This window comes from Choloepus didactylus, chromosome 19 (genome assembly GCF_015220235.1).
Source record: "Choloepus didactylus isolate mChoDid1 chromosome 19, mChoDid1.pri, whole genome shotgun sequence".
Taxonomy (NCBI): Eukaryota; Metazoa; Chordata; class Mammalia; order Pilosa; family Megalonychidae; genus Choloepus; species Choloepus didactylus.
In genome coordinates this window covers 39866314-39883730 of record NC_051325.1, presented here as the reverse complement: position 1 = coordinate 39883730, position 17417 = coordinate 39866314, and the positions used below count along the sequence as shown (strand labels likewise).

The 17417-nt window shown below is 41.1% G+C and overlaps 1 protein-coding gene across 1 annotated transcript in view; it reads right to left on the bottom strand.

Annotated features, from left to right (window-relative positions):
• Window positions 1–17417, bottom strand: part of CNBD2 (cyclic nucleotide binding domain containing 2) — a 71517-nt gene that overhangs the window by 14522 nt on the left and 39578 nt on the right. The window contains exons 8-10 of the mRNA XM_037811654.1: window positions 13613–13727; window positions 7201–7378; window positions 4015–4135 (exon numbers count right to left, since the gene is read on the bottom strand). Coding sequence (XP_037667582.1) covers window positions 4015–4135; window positions 7201–7378; window positions 13613–13727 — 414 coding nt within the window. The remainder of the gene's footprint in view (window positions 1–4014; window positions 4136–7200; window positions 7379–13612; window positions 13728–17417) is intronic.

The window sequence follows — 17417 nt, the reverse complement described above, 5'->3', positions numbered from 1 at the left end:
TGCAATTCCATTAAGTGCAGCTAAGAAGTACAAGAGATTCAACAATGATACAAAGCTTACATTCTATAGTTCCTTTTCCTTATGTCTCAATTGTGTCCCTTTGAGCCACCTGTCCTCTATCCTCCAATCCCATCCAAGTTCATCCTTAGCATTCAATTGTCATCTAGTTAGACTGTCTTTTTTTTTTTTTTTTTCAGTTGTGGAAACATATATACAGCCTAAATCTTCCCATTCCACCCCCTCCCTAGCCTTCCATTAGTGCGATTAATCACATTTAGAATGTTGTAATGCTCATTCCCACCATCCATTACTAGAAATTTCCCTTCACCTCAAACAGCAACCCTACACTCATTTCTTAACTCCCCATTGCCCTTTCCCCCATTTCTCTTAACCCAAACTCTACTTTTCATTTCTATGGTTATATTCTCTGATAATTTCTTTGTGTTTACTGTTGGGCTTAAAATTAACCTCTTAAATCCATATCAATCTTGTTTTTCTTTGATACCACCTTCACTTCAATAGGACACATAAACTATGTTCCTATACTCCTTCATTCCCCCAGCTTTATATAGTTGTCTAAAATTACATATTTCACATTGAGTTCAAAACCACTGATTTGTCCTTAGAGTTTGTGTATTTTATATCATGTAGGAAGTAAATACTGGAGTTATAGTTAAAAAATTATTGACTTCTATTTGTATTCCATTGTGGCTGGAGAATGTACTTTGAGTATATTCAATTTTTTTTTTTTTTAATTTCTTGAGGCTTGTTTTATGTCCTAGCTTATGGTCCCTTATGGAGAAAGATCTGTGATCACTAGAGAAAAATGAGTGTCCTGGTGATTTGGAATGTAAGGTACTATATATGTCTGTTAAAATTCTCTCTATCTCTTTCTCCTTTCTTTGTTTCTCTGTTGGTAGGGCTCCCTTTAGAATCTGAAGTAGGGCAGGTCTTTTATTGGCAAACTCTCTCAGCATTTGTTTGTCTGTGAAAAATTTAAGCTGTACCTCAAATTTGAAGGAGGGTTTTGCTGGATAAAGTATTCTTGGTTGGAAATTTTTCTCTCTCAGAATTTTAAATATGTCATGCCACTGCCTTCTCGCCTCCATGGTGGCCGCTGAGTAGTCACTACTTAGTGTTATGTTGTTTCCTTTGTATGTGGTGAATTGCTTTTCTCTTGCTGCTTTCAGAACTTGTTCCTTCTCTTCAGTATTTGACTCTGATCAGAATATGTCTTGGAGTGGGTTTCTTTGGATTTATTCTATTTGGAGTTTGCTGGGCATTTATGCTTTGTGTATTTATATTGTGTAGAAGGTTGGGGAAGTTTTCTCCAACAATTTCTTTGAATACTCTTTCTAGACCTTTACCCTTCTCTTCCCCTTCTGGGACACCAATGAGTCTTAAGTTTAGACGTTTTATTTTATCTATCATATCCCTGAGATCCATTTTGATTTTTTCGATTTTTTTCTCCATTCTTTCTTTTGTTCTTTCATTTTCTGTTCTGTGGGCTTCTAGGACGCTGAGATATTGTTCAGCTTCCTCTACTCTTGTATTGTGAATATCCAGAGTCTTTTTAATTTGGCCAACAGTTTCTTTTATTTTCATAAGATCTTCTATTTTTTTATTTACTCTTGCAATGTTTTCTTTATGCTCTTCTAGGGTCTTCATTATGTCACTTATATCCTGGGCCATGGTCTTCTTGATGTCCTTTAAATCCTTTGCCATGTTTTCGTTCCTCGATTGTAGTTCTTTGATTAATTTTGCCAGGTACTGTGTATCTTCCGATATCTTGATTTGTGTGTTTGGAGTTGGATTCTCCATATCATCTGGTTTTATCATATGCATTAAGATTTTCTGCTGTTTTTGGCCTCTTGGCATTTGTTTTGCTTGATAGGGTTCTTTCAAGTTGTGAAAAAAAAAGGGATATCAATCTAATTTTTCAGAAACACAGTTTGGTGAGGTACACTTTCTCTAACTAACCAGCAGATGGCATCTGTGAGTCACCTATATCCCTCAAGTCAGTTCTCAACCTTGTTCCCGTGGTGTGTGGGGAAATGATTCTTGTGGGTTCAGTTGGAGAACTCAGTTTGGGTGTGTTGCTGGAGCTGTCCGCCCTGAATGTGGGGAGTGTGTACGGGTGGCCAGGGAGGAAGGGCAGTTTTAATGTTCAAATTCCCCAGGTTCCCGGAGATTCAAGGCCGCCGCAAGAGTCTAAGCCTTCATTTCAGTTCAGCCCTAGACCCTCTCTCTCGCTGATCCACAAACCACCGGACTTGGCGTAGCGTCCCTGCGTTCTCCAAGCGGGTCCCCCCTCCCAGCTGCGATCCTCCAGGAGCTCAGCCAAGGGAATGCCATGTTACGTCACCAGTGCGCACCGTCCCTCAAGGGAAGCCCCGGGCCGCCAGGCCATGAGGTGGCGCGCTCTCAGCCTGAAGCAAAAATGGCCAGACGGGGCATCTCAGCCCCCTCCTCCTCGCACAGTTCCTCCTTCCTAGCTCTGGGACAACTGGCAGGGCTCTGGGCTGTGGGCACGGCCCCGGGCAGGAGTTTATCCAGCCCTCCAGGGTGCCAGCTGCTAGCCATGGGGTTTCTTTCTGCTTCCGGCTCTCCCCTCCATTCCCCTGGACCCAAGGGTATCTGCAGTGGGCTATCTTCCAGGCCAGACACCGAGAGGCCGGCCCAGCCCCCTCTTGCTGTGTTTTATTGTGTGGTTCCCACAATCGCAGCTGGAGCTGCTCCTGGGTTTTTTCCTTTTTTTTTTTTTTTTTTTAAAAGAGCCAGCCGGTCTCCAAATGCTGAACCCTGGCTTCCCCAGACCACCATGTGGCTGCGGATCTTCCAGCCAGCTTACTCACTCGTTTCAGAATGCCGACTCCTGGTTTCACCAAGTATACGGCCCCCCTGGAGCTAGGAGCCCTCGTCCAGCTGGCACATTGCTGTAACCAGTATTCTGGGTCACTTTCTGGTTTTTAGCTAGTGTTTTTCACGGAGGCATTTTTTTGCCCTGTCTCAGCTAGCCTCCATCTTAATTTCCCTCTCAATTGACTTTTGTATATTAACTTCGTATCCTGAGACTTTCTTATAATCATTTTTTAGTTCCAGGAGTTTTTTGTTGATTCTTTGAAATTATCTAAATAGACAATCATGTCATCTGTGAACAAAGACAGCTTTATTTCTTCTTTCCCAACCTGTATACCTTTATTCCTGTATTTGGATTAATGCACTAGCTAGGACTTTGAGCATCATGATGAACAGTAGTGGTGAAAGGGAACACCCTTGCCTTGCTCCTGGATTATTTTAACACAAGTCCCAGATGTCATATCACTTCATCTGTAAATATTTTGGTGTGTATCTCCTAAATATAAGGATTCTTTTTAAAAACATAACCACAGTACCATTATCATATCTTTAATGTCATTGTGCTGGTTCGGATCTATTATGTACCCCAGAAAAGTCTATGTTCTTTTAATCCAATCTTGTGCGGGCAGACAATTGTGGGTGGGACCTTTTGATTAGGTTGTTTCCATGGAGATGTGACCCGGCCCATTCAAGGTGGGTCTTAATCCCCTTGCCGGAGTCCTCTAAGAGAGGATAAAAGGCAGAGACATTTTGGAGAGAGCTCAGAGAAGCTAAGAGATGTAATCCAGAGTTTGCCCCTGGGAAAAGCAAGGAGGACCCACAGGAGCTGAGAGAGCCATTGTGAAACCAGAAGCTGGGAGATCAGCAGATGTCACCATGTGCCTTATGTGACAGAGGGACCCCAAATGCCAGCTGCCTTTCCTCAAATAAGGTATCCTCCTCTTGATGCCTTAATTCGGACATCAAATGGCCTTAGAACTATAACTTTGTGAACTAATAAAGGCCCATTGTAAAAGCCAATCTGTTTGTGGTATATTGCATTCCAGCAGCTTTAGCAAACCCTAACAGTCACCAAATATTGAGGGAGGGGTACTTGACACTCCCAGCCCATCATATTTCATACCATGTGGTGAACAAGGCCATCTGAGCACGCACCATGATTTCTCCTTGCTCCACGGTATGGATCTTGATGTAGGCCCCCACAGCAGCCTCCTTGGGGAGCTCGCCGAACTTCGTATTGATCAGGGAATGTTCGGTTGAATCAGCATGCTTGGATCTGAAATGTGACAGCTTGTTAAAGCGAACAGCCAGCTCATGAGGTTCTGGCTAATCAGCCCCCATCCCATATCCTGCAGCCTTCCTCTGATGGCTTATTAGTTCTAGGTACTGCATACAGCCATCTCCCCTCCTTAAAGAGTTTGTACCTCCACCAAAAGTGAAGAAACTCAAAATCAAGCCCTGGGAGAGACTGACTGTGTCAGGAATTGGAGAAGTATAACAGGGAGGAGACTTGGGAGAGGAAGGAGAGACAGCCCCCTTAAACACCTGAAGGGCTCTTAGGTGGAGGAAATGGCTGGAGATCTTCTCATAGTCAGAGCTGTCTGAAATTGGACCAGGCTGCTTTGTGAAACAGTGACTTCTGCATCCCTGGGCTCTTCTTCTTCACAAAAAGGCATAGAAGTGATGACTTTCTCCCCGCCTAGGCTGCCTGCAGACCCTGTACTTTGTTCATGTTGAAGTTAATTTTACACAGGTGGTCCTCAGTGTGCATCTGCCTCCCATCTGTCCTGACAGTTGTGCCAGACAGCACGACTGAGCACTGACAGGCCGCTGGGGCCTGGGGCCTGGCTCTGCCACTTCTTACCTGTGTAACCTTGAACTAGTACTTAATCTCTCACTGTGCTTGGTTTTTTCACCTGAAAAACGGGAGGGATAATAATAGTACTTAACTCATAGGGTTATTGTGATGATTAAATTAGAGAATTTAATACCAGGCACCGAGGAAATATTCCACGAGTATTGGCCATAATTATCATTAGCTCAATCACTGGCTTACAATAAGCCTGAGATTTAGAAACTAGCTATTCTTTACAGAAGAAGAAACTAAGGCTTAGACCAGTCAAGTCCTTTGCCCACAGATATAGAGCTAATAAGCCAGGATTTGGACCTGGGTTGGACAGACTACAAAGCCCAGGCTCTTATCCATTGTGCTATAATGCCTCTCCTAGATGTTAGAATTTTCGGCCCAGCAACACGCAGACAGAATGTCAGAGCCAGAAGATCCATCCAGCCCCTTCCTCAACTGGGTTACATCAAGGCCCTGAGAAAAGAAGTAGATGACCATCTAAAGTGGTCTTGTGAGTTAGTGGTGAAGAATGCAGGTCCCTGATGTCAAATCTAGAACCTCTGTGGGTTGCCTCATGTGCTGCCCACTGAGGTGGATGGAACTGTGTACCCCAGTTTGGACATGTTCTTGTTCTTGGCCCTCATTCTGGTGGGTGTGGACCATTGTGAATAGGATCTCTTCAAGATGTTACTTCAGTTAAGGTGTGGCCCAGCTGAATGAGATTGGGCTTTAATCCAGATTACGGGAGTCCTTTATAAGCAGAGAGAAAGTCAGATGGAGAAAGAAGCCACTGGGAACAGCCAGAAGCTGGAAATTAATGGCTCCAGGAAGAGAAAGAAAAAGGCACCACTATATGGATTGCCATGTGATGGAAAGCCAAGTGTTCCAGTTTGCTAATGCTGCCGTTAAGCAAAATACCAGAAATGGATTGGCTTTTATAAAGGCGATTTATTAGGCCATAGATTTATAGCTCTAAGGCCATAAAAGTGTCCAAACTAAGGCATCAGCAAGAGGATACCTTCACCAAAGGAAGGCCAATGGCATCTGGAACACCTCTGCCAGCTGGGAAGGCATGTGGCTGGCATCTGCCAGTCCTTTGCTCCTGGGCTGCATTTCAAAACAGCTTTCTCCAGAATGTCTCTGGGCTTTGGTCTCTCTTAGCTTCTGTCAGCTATCTGTTTGGTTCTCCTGGAGCATTTCTCTCTAAGCATCTGGGAGTCCTCTCTTAGCTTCTCCGGGGCAAACTGGGCTTCATCTCTCAGCTTAGCATCTCCCAACATCCTTCTGTCTCCATCTCCCAGTGTCTCCAAGCATCTGGGTCTGTGTCAGCTCTTAGCTTCTCTTAAAGACTCCAGTGATCTAATTAAGACCAACCCTGAATGGGTGGTGTGCCGGTTTGAATGTATTGTGTCCCCCAGAAAAAGCCATATTCTTTGATGCAGTCTTGTGGGGCAGAGGTTTTGGTGCTGATTAGATTTGCATGGAAATGCGCCTCACCCAACTGTAGGTGATAACACTGATGAGATGTTTCCATGGAGGTGTGGCCCCACCCATTCAGGGTGGGCCTTGATCAGTGGAGCCATATAAATGAGCTGACGGGCAGAGGGAACTCAGTGTGCAGCTGTGAGTGACATTTTGAAGAGGAGCTACAGCCAAGAGGGACACTTTGAAGAAAGCACAGGATCTGCAGATGAGAGACATTTTGAAGATGGCTGTTGAAAGCAGACTTTTGCTCCAGAGAAGCTAAGAGAGGAAAAACACTCCAAGAGCAACTAAGAGTGACATTTTTGAGGAACTGCAGCCTAAAGAGGAACTTCCTGGGAGAAAGCCATTTTGAAACCAGAACTTTGGAGCAGACACCAGACACGTGCCTTCGCAGCTAACAGAGGTTTTCTGGACACCATTGGCCATCCTCCAGTGAAGGTACCTGATTGTTGATAACTTACGTTGGACATTTTATGGCCTTAAGACTGTAACTGTGTAACCAAATAAACCCCCTTTATAAAAGCCAATCCATTTCTGGTGTTTTGCATTCCGGCAGCATTAGCAAACTAGAACAGGTGGGGTCACACCTCCATGGAAATAATCTAATCAAAAGGCTTCACCCACAGTTGGGTGGGTCATATCTCCATTGAAACAGCCTAATCAAAAAGTCCTACCCACAATAAATCCACATCCATAAGACTGGATAAAAAGAACATGGCCTTTCCTGGGGTACATAGCAGTTTCAAACCGGCACACCAAGAAACCCCAAATATTGTTGGCCAGTCAGAATATATTGACCCTGGGAGGAAGTAAGCCTTCTAGCCTCTGAAACCATGAGCCAATTAATTTCTGTTGTTAAGACAACTCATTGTATGATATTTGTTTTAGCCGATAGGAAACTAAAATACCCACCCTTGGAGCCGACTTGTGTTTGCTACCTCCACCCTTTCCCCAGCATCCCTGACATTCTGTACTGTAAGTTGCATCCCCCTTCACAACCAGAATCTTACTTGATCTTTGGGCCCAAAGTTTTTGGGAGATCAATCCTTGAGGTTTTACTTGTGTCACTGAAGCGGGTCCTTTGATGCTTCTGGGCTTTCTGAAGATGCAGAAGTTTCAAAGTGCTAAAGTCCTGTACAGGATATGATTTGAACTGGAAATCCTTATATCTCTCCACAGGAGAGGGTTCTGTTAGAGAAAGCATGGGAAAAATACATTAATGGGTCTCTGCATATATGAGGGGAAGGGGTGGTGGCAATGGTGGAGGTATATTATAACCTAGTCTGGCTGGTCTGGTGAAGGTACACAAAGGAATAAAGAAAAGGAAAAGAAAAAAGAAAAACATTGTGGCCTCCATGCATTGTCCCTCTGTGTCAGGCCCTGTGCTAGAGCTTTTACATCCGTTACATCCAGACAAGGTGCTTTGCCTCATTTAAGAGATAAGATGAGCAGCAGAGAGTTTAAATTATCCAGGAAAGGACTGAAGCGTGTACTTGAATTTAGGTGTATTTGATTCAAAGCTCGTGTCTTTCCATTAACAGATCCCATTAATTTGGGCTTTCAAACAGGGATGGGGGAAGCAGCAATAAAAGATAAATTGATGACCAGACACAGAACCTTGGAGTCATGGGATTTCTTGGAGCCTTCATAGGACTTTGTAAGAATTACAGATAAAATGTATCATATGCCTAGCACAGCCCCTGGCACATAATAGGTCCTCTATCTTAGTTATTTAGAAGATCTCCAAGGCAATACTACTCAGAAGTAAAAAGGAGCAAATAAACTACTCAAAAAGCACTATGATGTGTGAAAGAAGCCACATACAAAAGAGTACAAACTGTATGATTCCATTCATATGAAACACCAGCAAAGACAAATCTAACCTATAGTGGTTGCCTGGAATCAGCAGTGAAGGGTGGGGATTGACTGGGAAGGGGTACAAGGGAACCCTGTGGAATGATGGAAATGTTCTATAACTTGATTTGGTGGTAGTAGTTATACAGGGTTATCAAGCTATACATTCAAAATGTGTGCATTTTGTTGCTTGAAAATTATACTTTAATAACTTACAAAATAGATCTTCAGTGTTAGAATCATCTATTACAAGTAATTTTAATAGAAATAAATCCAAACTCCACAAGCAGTAGGCCTGACTCAACAGAGAACATATAAAAAGCCCTAGATACAATCTTTTTAGAAGGCATTTTGGCAATATCATTATTTCAAATGTGCATATCCAACATGCACTGGATCTATTACTTGATCTAATTCTAAGAATTTATCCAATAGGTTTCCTTGCACACGTATGCAAAGATAAACAGATCAGGAAACTCACCACAGTAATATAATAGTGAAAAATTAGAAACAACCCAAAATATCTCTGTAAAAGGTAACTGGTTAAATTAATTATAGTATATCCATATGATAGAATACAATTCAGCTATTAAAAACATAGATCTAGATTTCTGCTTCCAGCCAACATGGAGAAACAGGGAGTGGGTTTACCCTTCTGCCTGAAACTACTAAAATACTGGATGAAATATATGGAAAAGTGGTTTTTTAAGACACTGGGCACCAGGCAATGGACAGTCATCCCAGCAAATGAGAAGAGCCTTACAACTGCCCCAACTTACTGCCTGGAGAGTTTCTGGCCATGGTGCAGGGTGAGAGGAACCTTGGAGGAGCTTAGCAATCTCTCTGATTTGATGAAACAGAATTGAGAGTCAGGGGAGGCCAAAGCAGCTAGAGTTCACAGAGCAGAGTACCGGAGAAGAGAGAGATGCAGAGAGTTCCAAAGATCTGCAGAGGTCTCCCTTGAGTCTTCAGCTGAGTCTTGATCAGTGTGTGTGTGTTAGGAAACTACCAGTGGTAGGCAGCTACTGAGATGGCCCCCAGTGATCCCTGCCTCCTGGTATTCACACACTTGTGTAATGTCTCCCCATTAAGGGTGGGCTGGACTTACTGACTTGCTTCCAACATAGAGAATACAGAAGTGATAGGATGTCCTTTTTGAGATTAGGTCATGAAAAGATGGGCATCCATCTTGGCCATGCTCTCTCCTACTCTCTCTCACTCTTAGGAAGCAAATTGCTGTGTCGTGGAGCAGCCCTGCGGACAAGGCCTGCCAATGGCTGTGTGTGTGAGCTTGGAAGTGGCTGCCTCCCAGTTGAGCCTTCAAATGAGACCACGGTCCTGGCAGAGAGCTTGACTGCAGCCTCTCAGGAGATCCTGAGACAAAGGACCCAACTAAGCCATGCCTGGTAAGTTTTAGGGTACTCTGTTCCACAAGGAATAGATAACTAATATACCTCCCATAGCTGGGGAAACCCCAAAGGACTAGAGGGATAAATCACCAGAGCTCACACAGGACCAGAAATAGTTCCTGTTCCCAACAGTTGGAGTGGGAAACCTTGTAAGTCACGGGGCACCTTGTGGAGAACTCAAGAGTGCTTCTGCCTCAAAATTAGTCCCAGACTAAACATTGCTTTGAGCCCACCTAACAAAGTTAAAAGCAAAATTTGAAAAGATCTAAATATTTCCAGGGAAGCTAACAGTATTTTAGAGCAAAGCTAAACATTTTATAGGAGCATAAAAATATCCAGCACCTAGCAAGATATAATTCAGTGTCTGGCATCCTATTAAAAATTATCAAGTATGCAAAAAGTAGGAAAATATGAACCATAATGAGAAAAAAATCAGTGGATCAAAACTGACCCAGAAATGACATGGAAGATAGAACTAGCAGATAAGGACATTAAAAGAGTAATTATAACTTTATTTCACAGAGGAAATATTATGAATGTTAATTAGAAACATGGAAGTTATATATATATAAAAGACTCAATTCAAATGTGTAGAGATGGAAATTACAATGTCTGAGATGAAAAATATACTGTGTAGGATTAACATCCGATAAGACAATGCAGAAGAAATAGTGAACTTGAATACATAGCAATAGAAACTATCAAAAATGACAGAGAGAAAAAATACTGGGGAAAAAAAAACATCAGTGAGCTGTGGAACAATTTCAAGCAGCCCAGGGTGTGGAGAGACAAAAAAAGTTTTGAAAAGATAAAGGCCAAAAAATTTCTAAGTGTGATGAAATATATAAACCCATAGATTCCAAAACTAAATTAGCCCCAAGCACAGAAACAAATAGAAATCTACGCCAAAGCACGAGACCATCAAATAGCTTAAAACCACTGATAAAAAGAAAATGTTAAGGGCAGCAAGAACCAAAAGGTACATTATTTATGTAATGATATAAAGACATAAAGATTTCCAGCAGACTTCTTGTTGAAAACTATGCAAGCCAGAAGACAGAATTTAAAGCAACATCTTTAAAGTACAGGAAAAAAAAAAAAACAAACACCTGCCAACCTAGAATTCTCTATCCAGTGAAAATGTACTTCAAATACATAACAAAACAAAGAGTTTTCAGACAGAATAACTGAGAATTCATCACCAGCAGACCTTCACTGCAAGAAATGTTAAAGTAAGTACTTCAAACAGAGGTAAATAGTACTAGATGGAAGCCTGGATCTACTCAAGAGAATGAAGAGCACAAGAAATGGTAACTATACAGGTAAACATAAAAGACTCTCATTATTATATAAATTACTAAAAATATAATTGTTTAAAGCAAAAGTAATACCCATATCTTCTAGGGTTTTAACATATGCAAAAGTTTCCTCTAGGAGAGGAGAAATGTAAGTATACTGTTGTAAGGTTCTGAGGTTATTCTATACATGACATAGTAAATATCATTTGAAGGTAGACTGTGAATAAGTTAAAGATGTATACAACAAATCTATAGCAACCACTAAAATCATACAACAAAGAGTGATAGCTAATAAACCATTAAAGAAAATATTGGGATCACTTAAAATTATTAATCCAAAAGAAGGCAGAAAAAAGTAAAGAGAAAACGGGAAACAAAGGAGAGATAGGACAAATAGAAAACAAACAGCAAGACGATAGATTTAAATCCATTGATAAGATAGTGGTGATTGCACAATATTGCAAATGTACTAAATGCCACTGAATTGTACATTTTAAAATGGCTAATGATTAATTTCATGTTACGTGACTTTTACCTCAATAAAAAAATATGGGGGGAAAAAGAATCAGAGAAAAGGAAAAAAAAAACAACATTTTGGGGACGCAGCTTTGGCAGTGAAAAAGAGAGAAAAAGAATTCTCAAGAGAAGAGAACTGACATCTACTGTGCCCTTACCAGGTGCCAAACCTACATAGTCTCATCCAGCCCTGCCATCCACTACACTAACACATCCAGGGAGTGCACTAAGTACTTTAGGTATGCATGTGCTTAGTTTCCTAGCAAGCCAATGAGGTGGGATCCCTTACTCACCTTTGACAGAGTGAGGGCGCTGATGCACAGAAATATAGTCACTTATCCAGGATCCCACAGTCAGTAAGGGGAGGAGCCTGGGTTCAGACACAAGCTGTTTGGCTCCTGAGCCTATGCTCCTAATGGTGACTACCCATGATGGATAAGAAGAAACCAAGCCCAAGACCTCAGACTCATCCAGACACCCAGCTCATAAGGGGATCAACACTGCCTCCCAGTACTCAGTATGGAGTTAGACGCTTGAGCAAACAGATAATGTTTATTGAGGGCGGGAGTTCTTGACCCAAGTGGATGAGTCCAAAAGATCTCTGGAGGAAGGATACGCAAGAAGAAGGAAAATGCCCTGAGCTGTGAATGGAAACAGCATTGCCCTAGAATCAGAACGGCTTGGTTGTCACTGTGGCCAGTTCTAGAGGCTCATCTGACAATGTCTATGTCCAACAACAGGAAATACACACTGGGGAAGGCTGGAGACGTTCATGAAGAGAATAGAGTCAGAGCCTAGGTTAGAATACCTACTCTGAACTGTATTTATTATCCATTGCTGCTGCTGTTTACTATCCCTCCATTGCTATTCACTATCACTATGACCTTTAGAGAAGTGGCTCACCTCTCTGAGCCTCGGTTTCCTTATCTGTAAAATGGAGATACAATAGTACCTTCTCGAAGGGCTGTTGTGAGGATTATATAATATGTATAAACAGTCAGCCTCAATGCTTAGCATATAATCAGAATTCAATAAATGATAATTGTTCTTGATGTTTAATTTTATGTGCCAATTTGTCTTGGCTATGGTGCCTAGTTGATTGGCCAAACACTAATTAGATTATTGCTGTGAAGGTATTTTGTAGAGGTGATTCACATCTACAAATAAGTTGACTTAAGTAAAGATTATCCTCAAAAATGTGGGTGGGCCTTAACCAATCTTAAAGCCTAAATTGAAGGCCTTAAGAGCAAAAACCAAGGTTTCTCAAGGAAGAAATTCTGCCTCAGGAATGCATTAACTTCTGGGTTAATTAATCCATGTGAATTTCATACTTGCCAGCCCCTACAATTGTGTAGTCAATTCCTTAAAATAAACACATGTAAAAATACATAAACACACACACATATATGTTGGTTCTGTTTCTCTGGGAAACTCTGATTGATACATTGTTATTCATACTTATTACTAGACACACGACTTTGGATAAGGGCCTGGAGAGAAGGTGCCCCGGCTGACAGCCTGGGGTATGTCCATAACCACACCCAGCTGCTATGAGTATGGCTCCTTAATATGCCAGGTAGGCCCTGGGAATACAAAACTTTATAGAGGTTATATTCTAGCAGGGGGGACAGACATTCAGTAACTATTTCAGATTCAATTATCTGATTTCAGTGGGGTTAAATACCACAGAAGGGAAGTACGGGATACTTAGATAGGATAGATGGGGGATGGAGGACACTAATCCAACATGAGAAATCAGGAAGACTTTTCTGCAAAAGGGACATTTGGTCTTAGATCTGAAAGCAGAAGAGAGGTGCTATTGAAAAAAAAAAAAAGGAGGTGGGGGAAGCATGAGTGAAAGCAACGAGGCAAGGAGGAGGTGGCCACATGGGAGGAGAAAAGGCACAAAAGGAGGTGGAGTAAAAATTGGAAAAAAAAAATCCATGGAACTACATTACACAGTGTACCCTAAGTTAAACCATGGGCTATAGTTAATGGTATAGTTATAAAAATGTTTTTTCATCAGTTGTAACAAATTCCCACACCAATGTTAATAATAGGGTGGTATATGGGAGTCCTGTATTTTATTCATGATTGTTCTGCAAACCCACAACTTCTCTAATTTAAAAAAAAAAAAAAAAAAGGAAGGGGAGAGGGGGACAGACACCTAACCTTGCAGGGCTTTGTGGACCAGGTTTCCACAGCTGGTAGAAGGGATCAAATCAGACACGCTGCCAGACTCTGTAGCTCTAGATTTTAAGAATCTCTGGGCTGGTAACGGGAAACCAGACAGGACCAGTACCCCTGCCATGTTGCTGGCTGTCAGATACGGATGTCTGGCTTACCATTGAGGGGAGTCTTTGGAGACTTGTGGTCTAGAAACTCCAGATGCTGCTGGATCCACTTGTAGTAGGAAGGGGAGGACCCGAGGTCTATCAGCCGCAGGACTTCACAGCTGCCCTGGATACAGCAAAGGACAGGAACAGGAGGGTTAACCCAGCCCAGGTTTTAAAGACGAGCTCTCTTGATTGCATCTTAGCCCATTTTATTTTACTTGCTTAATGAGAGTGGTTTTAGGTTCTTTTATTTTCCCTTATGAAAATGACATCTACTCATAATAAAAAATTCAATTAGCTAAAGAGGCATGAGAACTAAATAATAATGTTGGAACTGGAAAAAAAATCCACCAGACAGGACATTATTAGAACAATTGGTGAAACTGATTATGGACTATAGATTATGGTATCAATGTTAAATTCCCTGATTTTGACAATTATTCTTTGGTTAATTTCTGATCTTAGAAAATGATCACTCAAGTATATGGGTTAAATGAGTCTGATGAATGCTATGTACTGTCACATCATTCAGGCAAGACTTATATATAAAAGCAAATGTGGCAAAATATGAACAATTGGTGAATTTCGGAAGAGGATATATAGGAGTTCTTTGTACTGTTTTTGCAACTTTTCTATATGCTTGAAATTATTCCAAAATTAAAAGCTAAAAAAAATATTCAAACTGAACATAAGAACATAGAGAACATTAAAACTGCATTAATCCTAACCCCCCAAAACAACTAGTAGTTACATTTTGGTGAGTATTATGTCAGACTTTTCTCTATGAATAGATAAAATGTATGTATATATAATTTTTCATAAATGAGTCAATGTATGTAAAAAAGACTTTTAACTTTGTTAACTCAATAATATATCAAAGACATATTTTCATGTCAATAAGGTTCTACATCATCATTTTTAATGTTTGCATCTCAGCTTATGTTCAGCCATTTATTTAAATAAATCTAAATAATTTCATCATATTTTATTTAAAGTTAAAAATAACAATCAGTTGGGCAAAAAAAAGTCAGACACAAAGAGCACATACTGTGTGATTCCATTTATATGAAGTTCAAGAATAGACAAAAGTAAACTGTGGCCAGAGAAGTCAGAATAGTGGTTACCTCTATGGATTTTGTTTGGGAAGGGGCACAAGGGGACCTTCTGGGTGCTGCAAATGTTGTGTGTCTTGATTTGGATGATGGCTACACAGGTGTATCCGTATGTAAAAATTTATTAAGATGTAAAGTTTAGATATAAGAGTTCTTTACTGCATATGTTATCCTCAAGAAAATATTTTTCAAGATTAATATTTACTTGTTTCTGATTTATCAGTATTACATATAATGCTTATTTTGTTCAGGACAGCAAGGTATACAGTTAAAAAAAAAAACAAAACCTCACCACTTTCCCACACTCTCCTGCAGTGGGGGTGGTAGTTACCCAGTTCTGGCCAATGAGATGTAAATGGAAGATGGCTGGATAAAACATGGCTGATATGTGTCTTTTGTCCTTCCCTCTTCCCTCTGCCTGAAACTCACATGTGACGGCTGGAGGTGGAGCAGTCATATTGTGACCATCAGGATAAAAACCGTAAACTACAGATGATGAGGGAAGAAGCCAGAAGGGGCCTGGGTACTTGATGACTTCCTAGATCAGCTATTCTAGTCCTGGGCTGCTTAATTCTAGGCTATGGCACTAGAGAAATAAATCACTATTCATAAACCACTGCAGTTGATTTCTGTGATCTGTAGTGGAAAGCATTGCTAACTAATATTTTTGTACACATTTTTTAATGCCTATAGTGGTCATAAAAGCAGTTCTCAAATATTCAAGTTCTCCTCCCAGGTACACGGCAGGAATGTACTTTTCCACCTTTTAATTAGGGATGGCCTCCCTACGTGCTTTGGCCAATCTTAGGAAAGTGACTTGTGATGCTCTGGGTGGAAACTTTAAAAGCCAGTGCTTGATTCTCAACATTCCCCTTCTCTGCTATGTTGACCACGGAAGTGTAGGTCAAGAAAGAGTCACCAGTGCCAGAGTCCCCAAGTGGCAAGGAGCAAAGGCCCCTGCTGACCTGACATGGAAAAGTTGTGTGAACAAGGACTAAATCTGTAACTCTTGAGATTTGAGGTTCGTTTATAATTGCAGCATAACCTAATTTATCCTAATCTAACACCCATGTTTGATTATCTCCTTGGGATTAATTCCAAGGGTATGCATGTTTTAAATTTTGATACACATTGCCAAACTGCCTTCCAGAAACGTTATCTCAATTTATACTCTCCAACAGGGCATAACAGAGCCCGTTATAATACATCCTTGCCAACACTGGGTTTGCAGAATCCTTTTAATCTTGCTAATCTGATAGGCAAGAAAGATGTATCATTTTGCTTTTTATTTCATATCTTTATAAACTCTTTCCCTTTTTAGGAGGCATTCTAAAAGATATTATAAAGGGTTAGGGTGCAAGATCGATTACTGTTGAACTGGAAGAAGAAGGGAAAAAGGGGAGAGAACAAACATTTAACAAGGCCTTATTATATGCCAGGCATTGAGCTTCAAGCTTTATTCAACATTCATTCAACAAGTATTTATCAGCTGGAAAAGAGGCAGGTGCTAGAGAAACCCACCCTAACACAGTTTTCCCTTGGAAATTCTCTTGTGGTCTTTAATCGCATCTGAATCTGGCCAGAAAAAAATTTCACTAGGTGTCTCCAAACGATAAAGTATTCAAAATGAGTAGATTATGAGCATTAATTATTTATTTATGATGCCAGCAGGAATCATGTTTTCCAACCCTCCGGAGTCTCGCAGACACTGAGCCACCCGCTGCTGCTTTTGCCCTCTCGTGGCAATACAAGTAAACAACAGGAGTCAGGACTCCACCAGAGGAGGAACACTCACAGGCGCTGGCCAAGCAGGGAATAAAATGGAAGGGGAAAAAAAAGAGAGAGAGAGAACAGTCCCTCTAGAGGGGGCAGGTTCTCTTCAACTCCAGTCAGAAAGAGCCACATCAGAACAAACCTGAGCTTGCCTGATCCTCTGAATTTTCAAAATTTTCAAAAGAAGCCAGAAATCTGAATTTTTATGTAAAATCTTCACATGAATGACTAAATCAGCTTTTAATAAAACACAATGAGGGACAACCAAATCCATCTGCAGGCCTGATGAAGCCCACTACCTGCTATCATTTTGTGACATCTGTGTTGTTTTTCTCAGAATCAAGTCCAAGCACCCCTGTATTAGAATCACCTAGGGCACTTATGCAACTGCAGATTCCAGAACTAATGAATTATACTCTCCGGACTGAGACAGGTGCCTTTTTAAGAAGCACCCTAGGTGTTTTTTATGTTCACCAAAGTTTGACGACCCCTCTCTTAGATCTGGGGTTCTCTTAATTTGAGCGCACATCAGAATCACCTGGAGAATCTGCTACACCACATTACTGAGCCCTCCTCCCAGAGTTTTGGATTCAATAGGGCTCAACTGGGCCTGAGGATTTTCATTTTTAATGATTTCCAGGTGATATTGACTCTGCCACATTCAGAATCACTAGATTAGAGAATTAATGTTAATTGAGTAAGTATGTGCTACACTCTCATCCTTACCAGACTTTATGGGGTGAGTGGTTCCATTGTACAGAAGAAACGGAGGCTAAAACACAGATTAAGAGCCATCTCCCACTTTCTGCTGGTCAGAATTTAATCATCATGCTGATTAAAGGAGGCCTTGAGTTTCTATCCCTCACCCCCCACCTCAAACTTTCCTGACTCTAAAAAACAGCTTAGAGTTAAATTTGGGAACACATGGC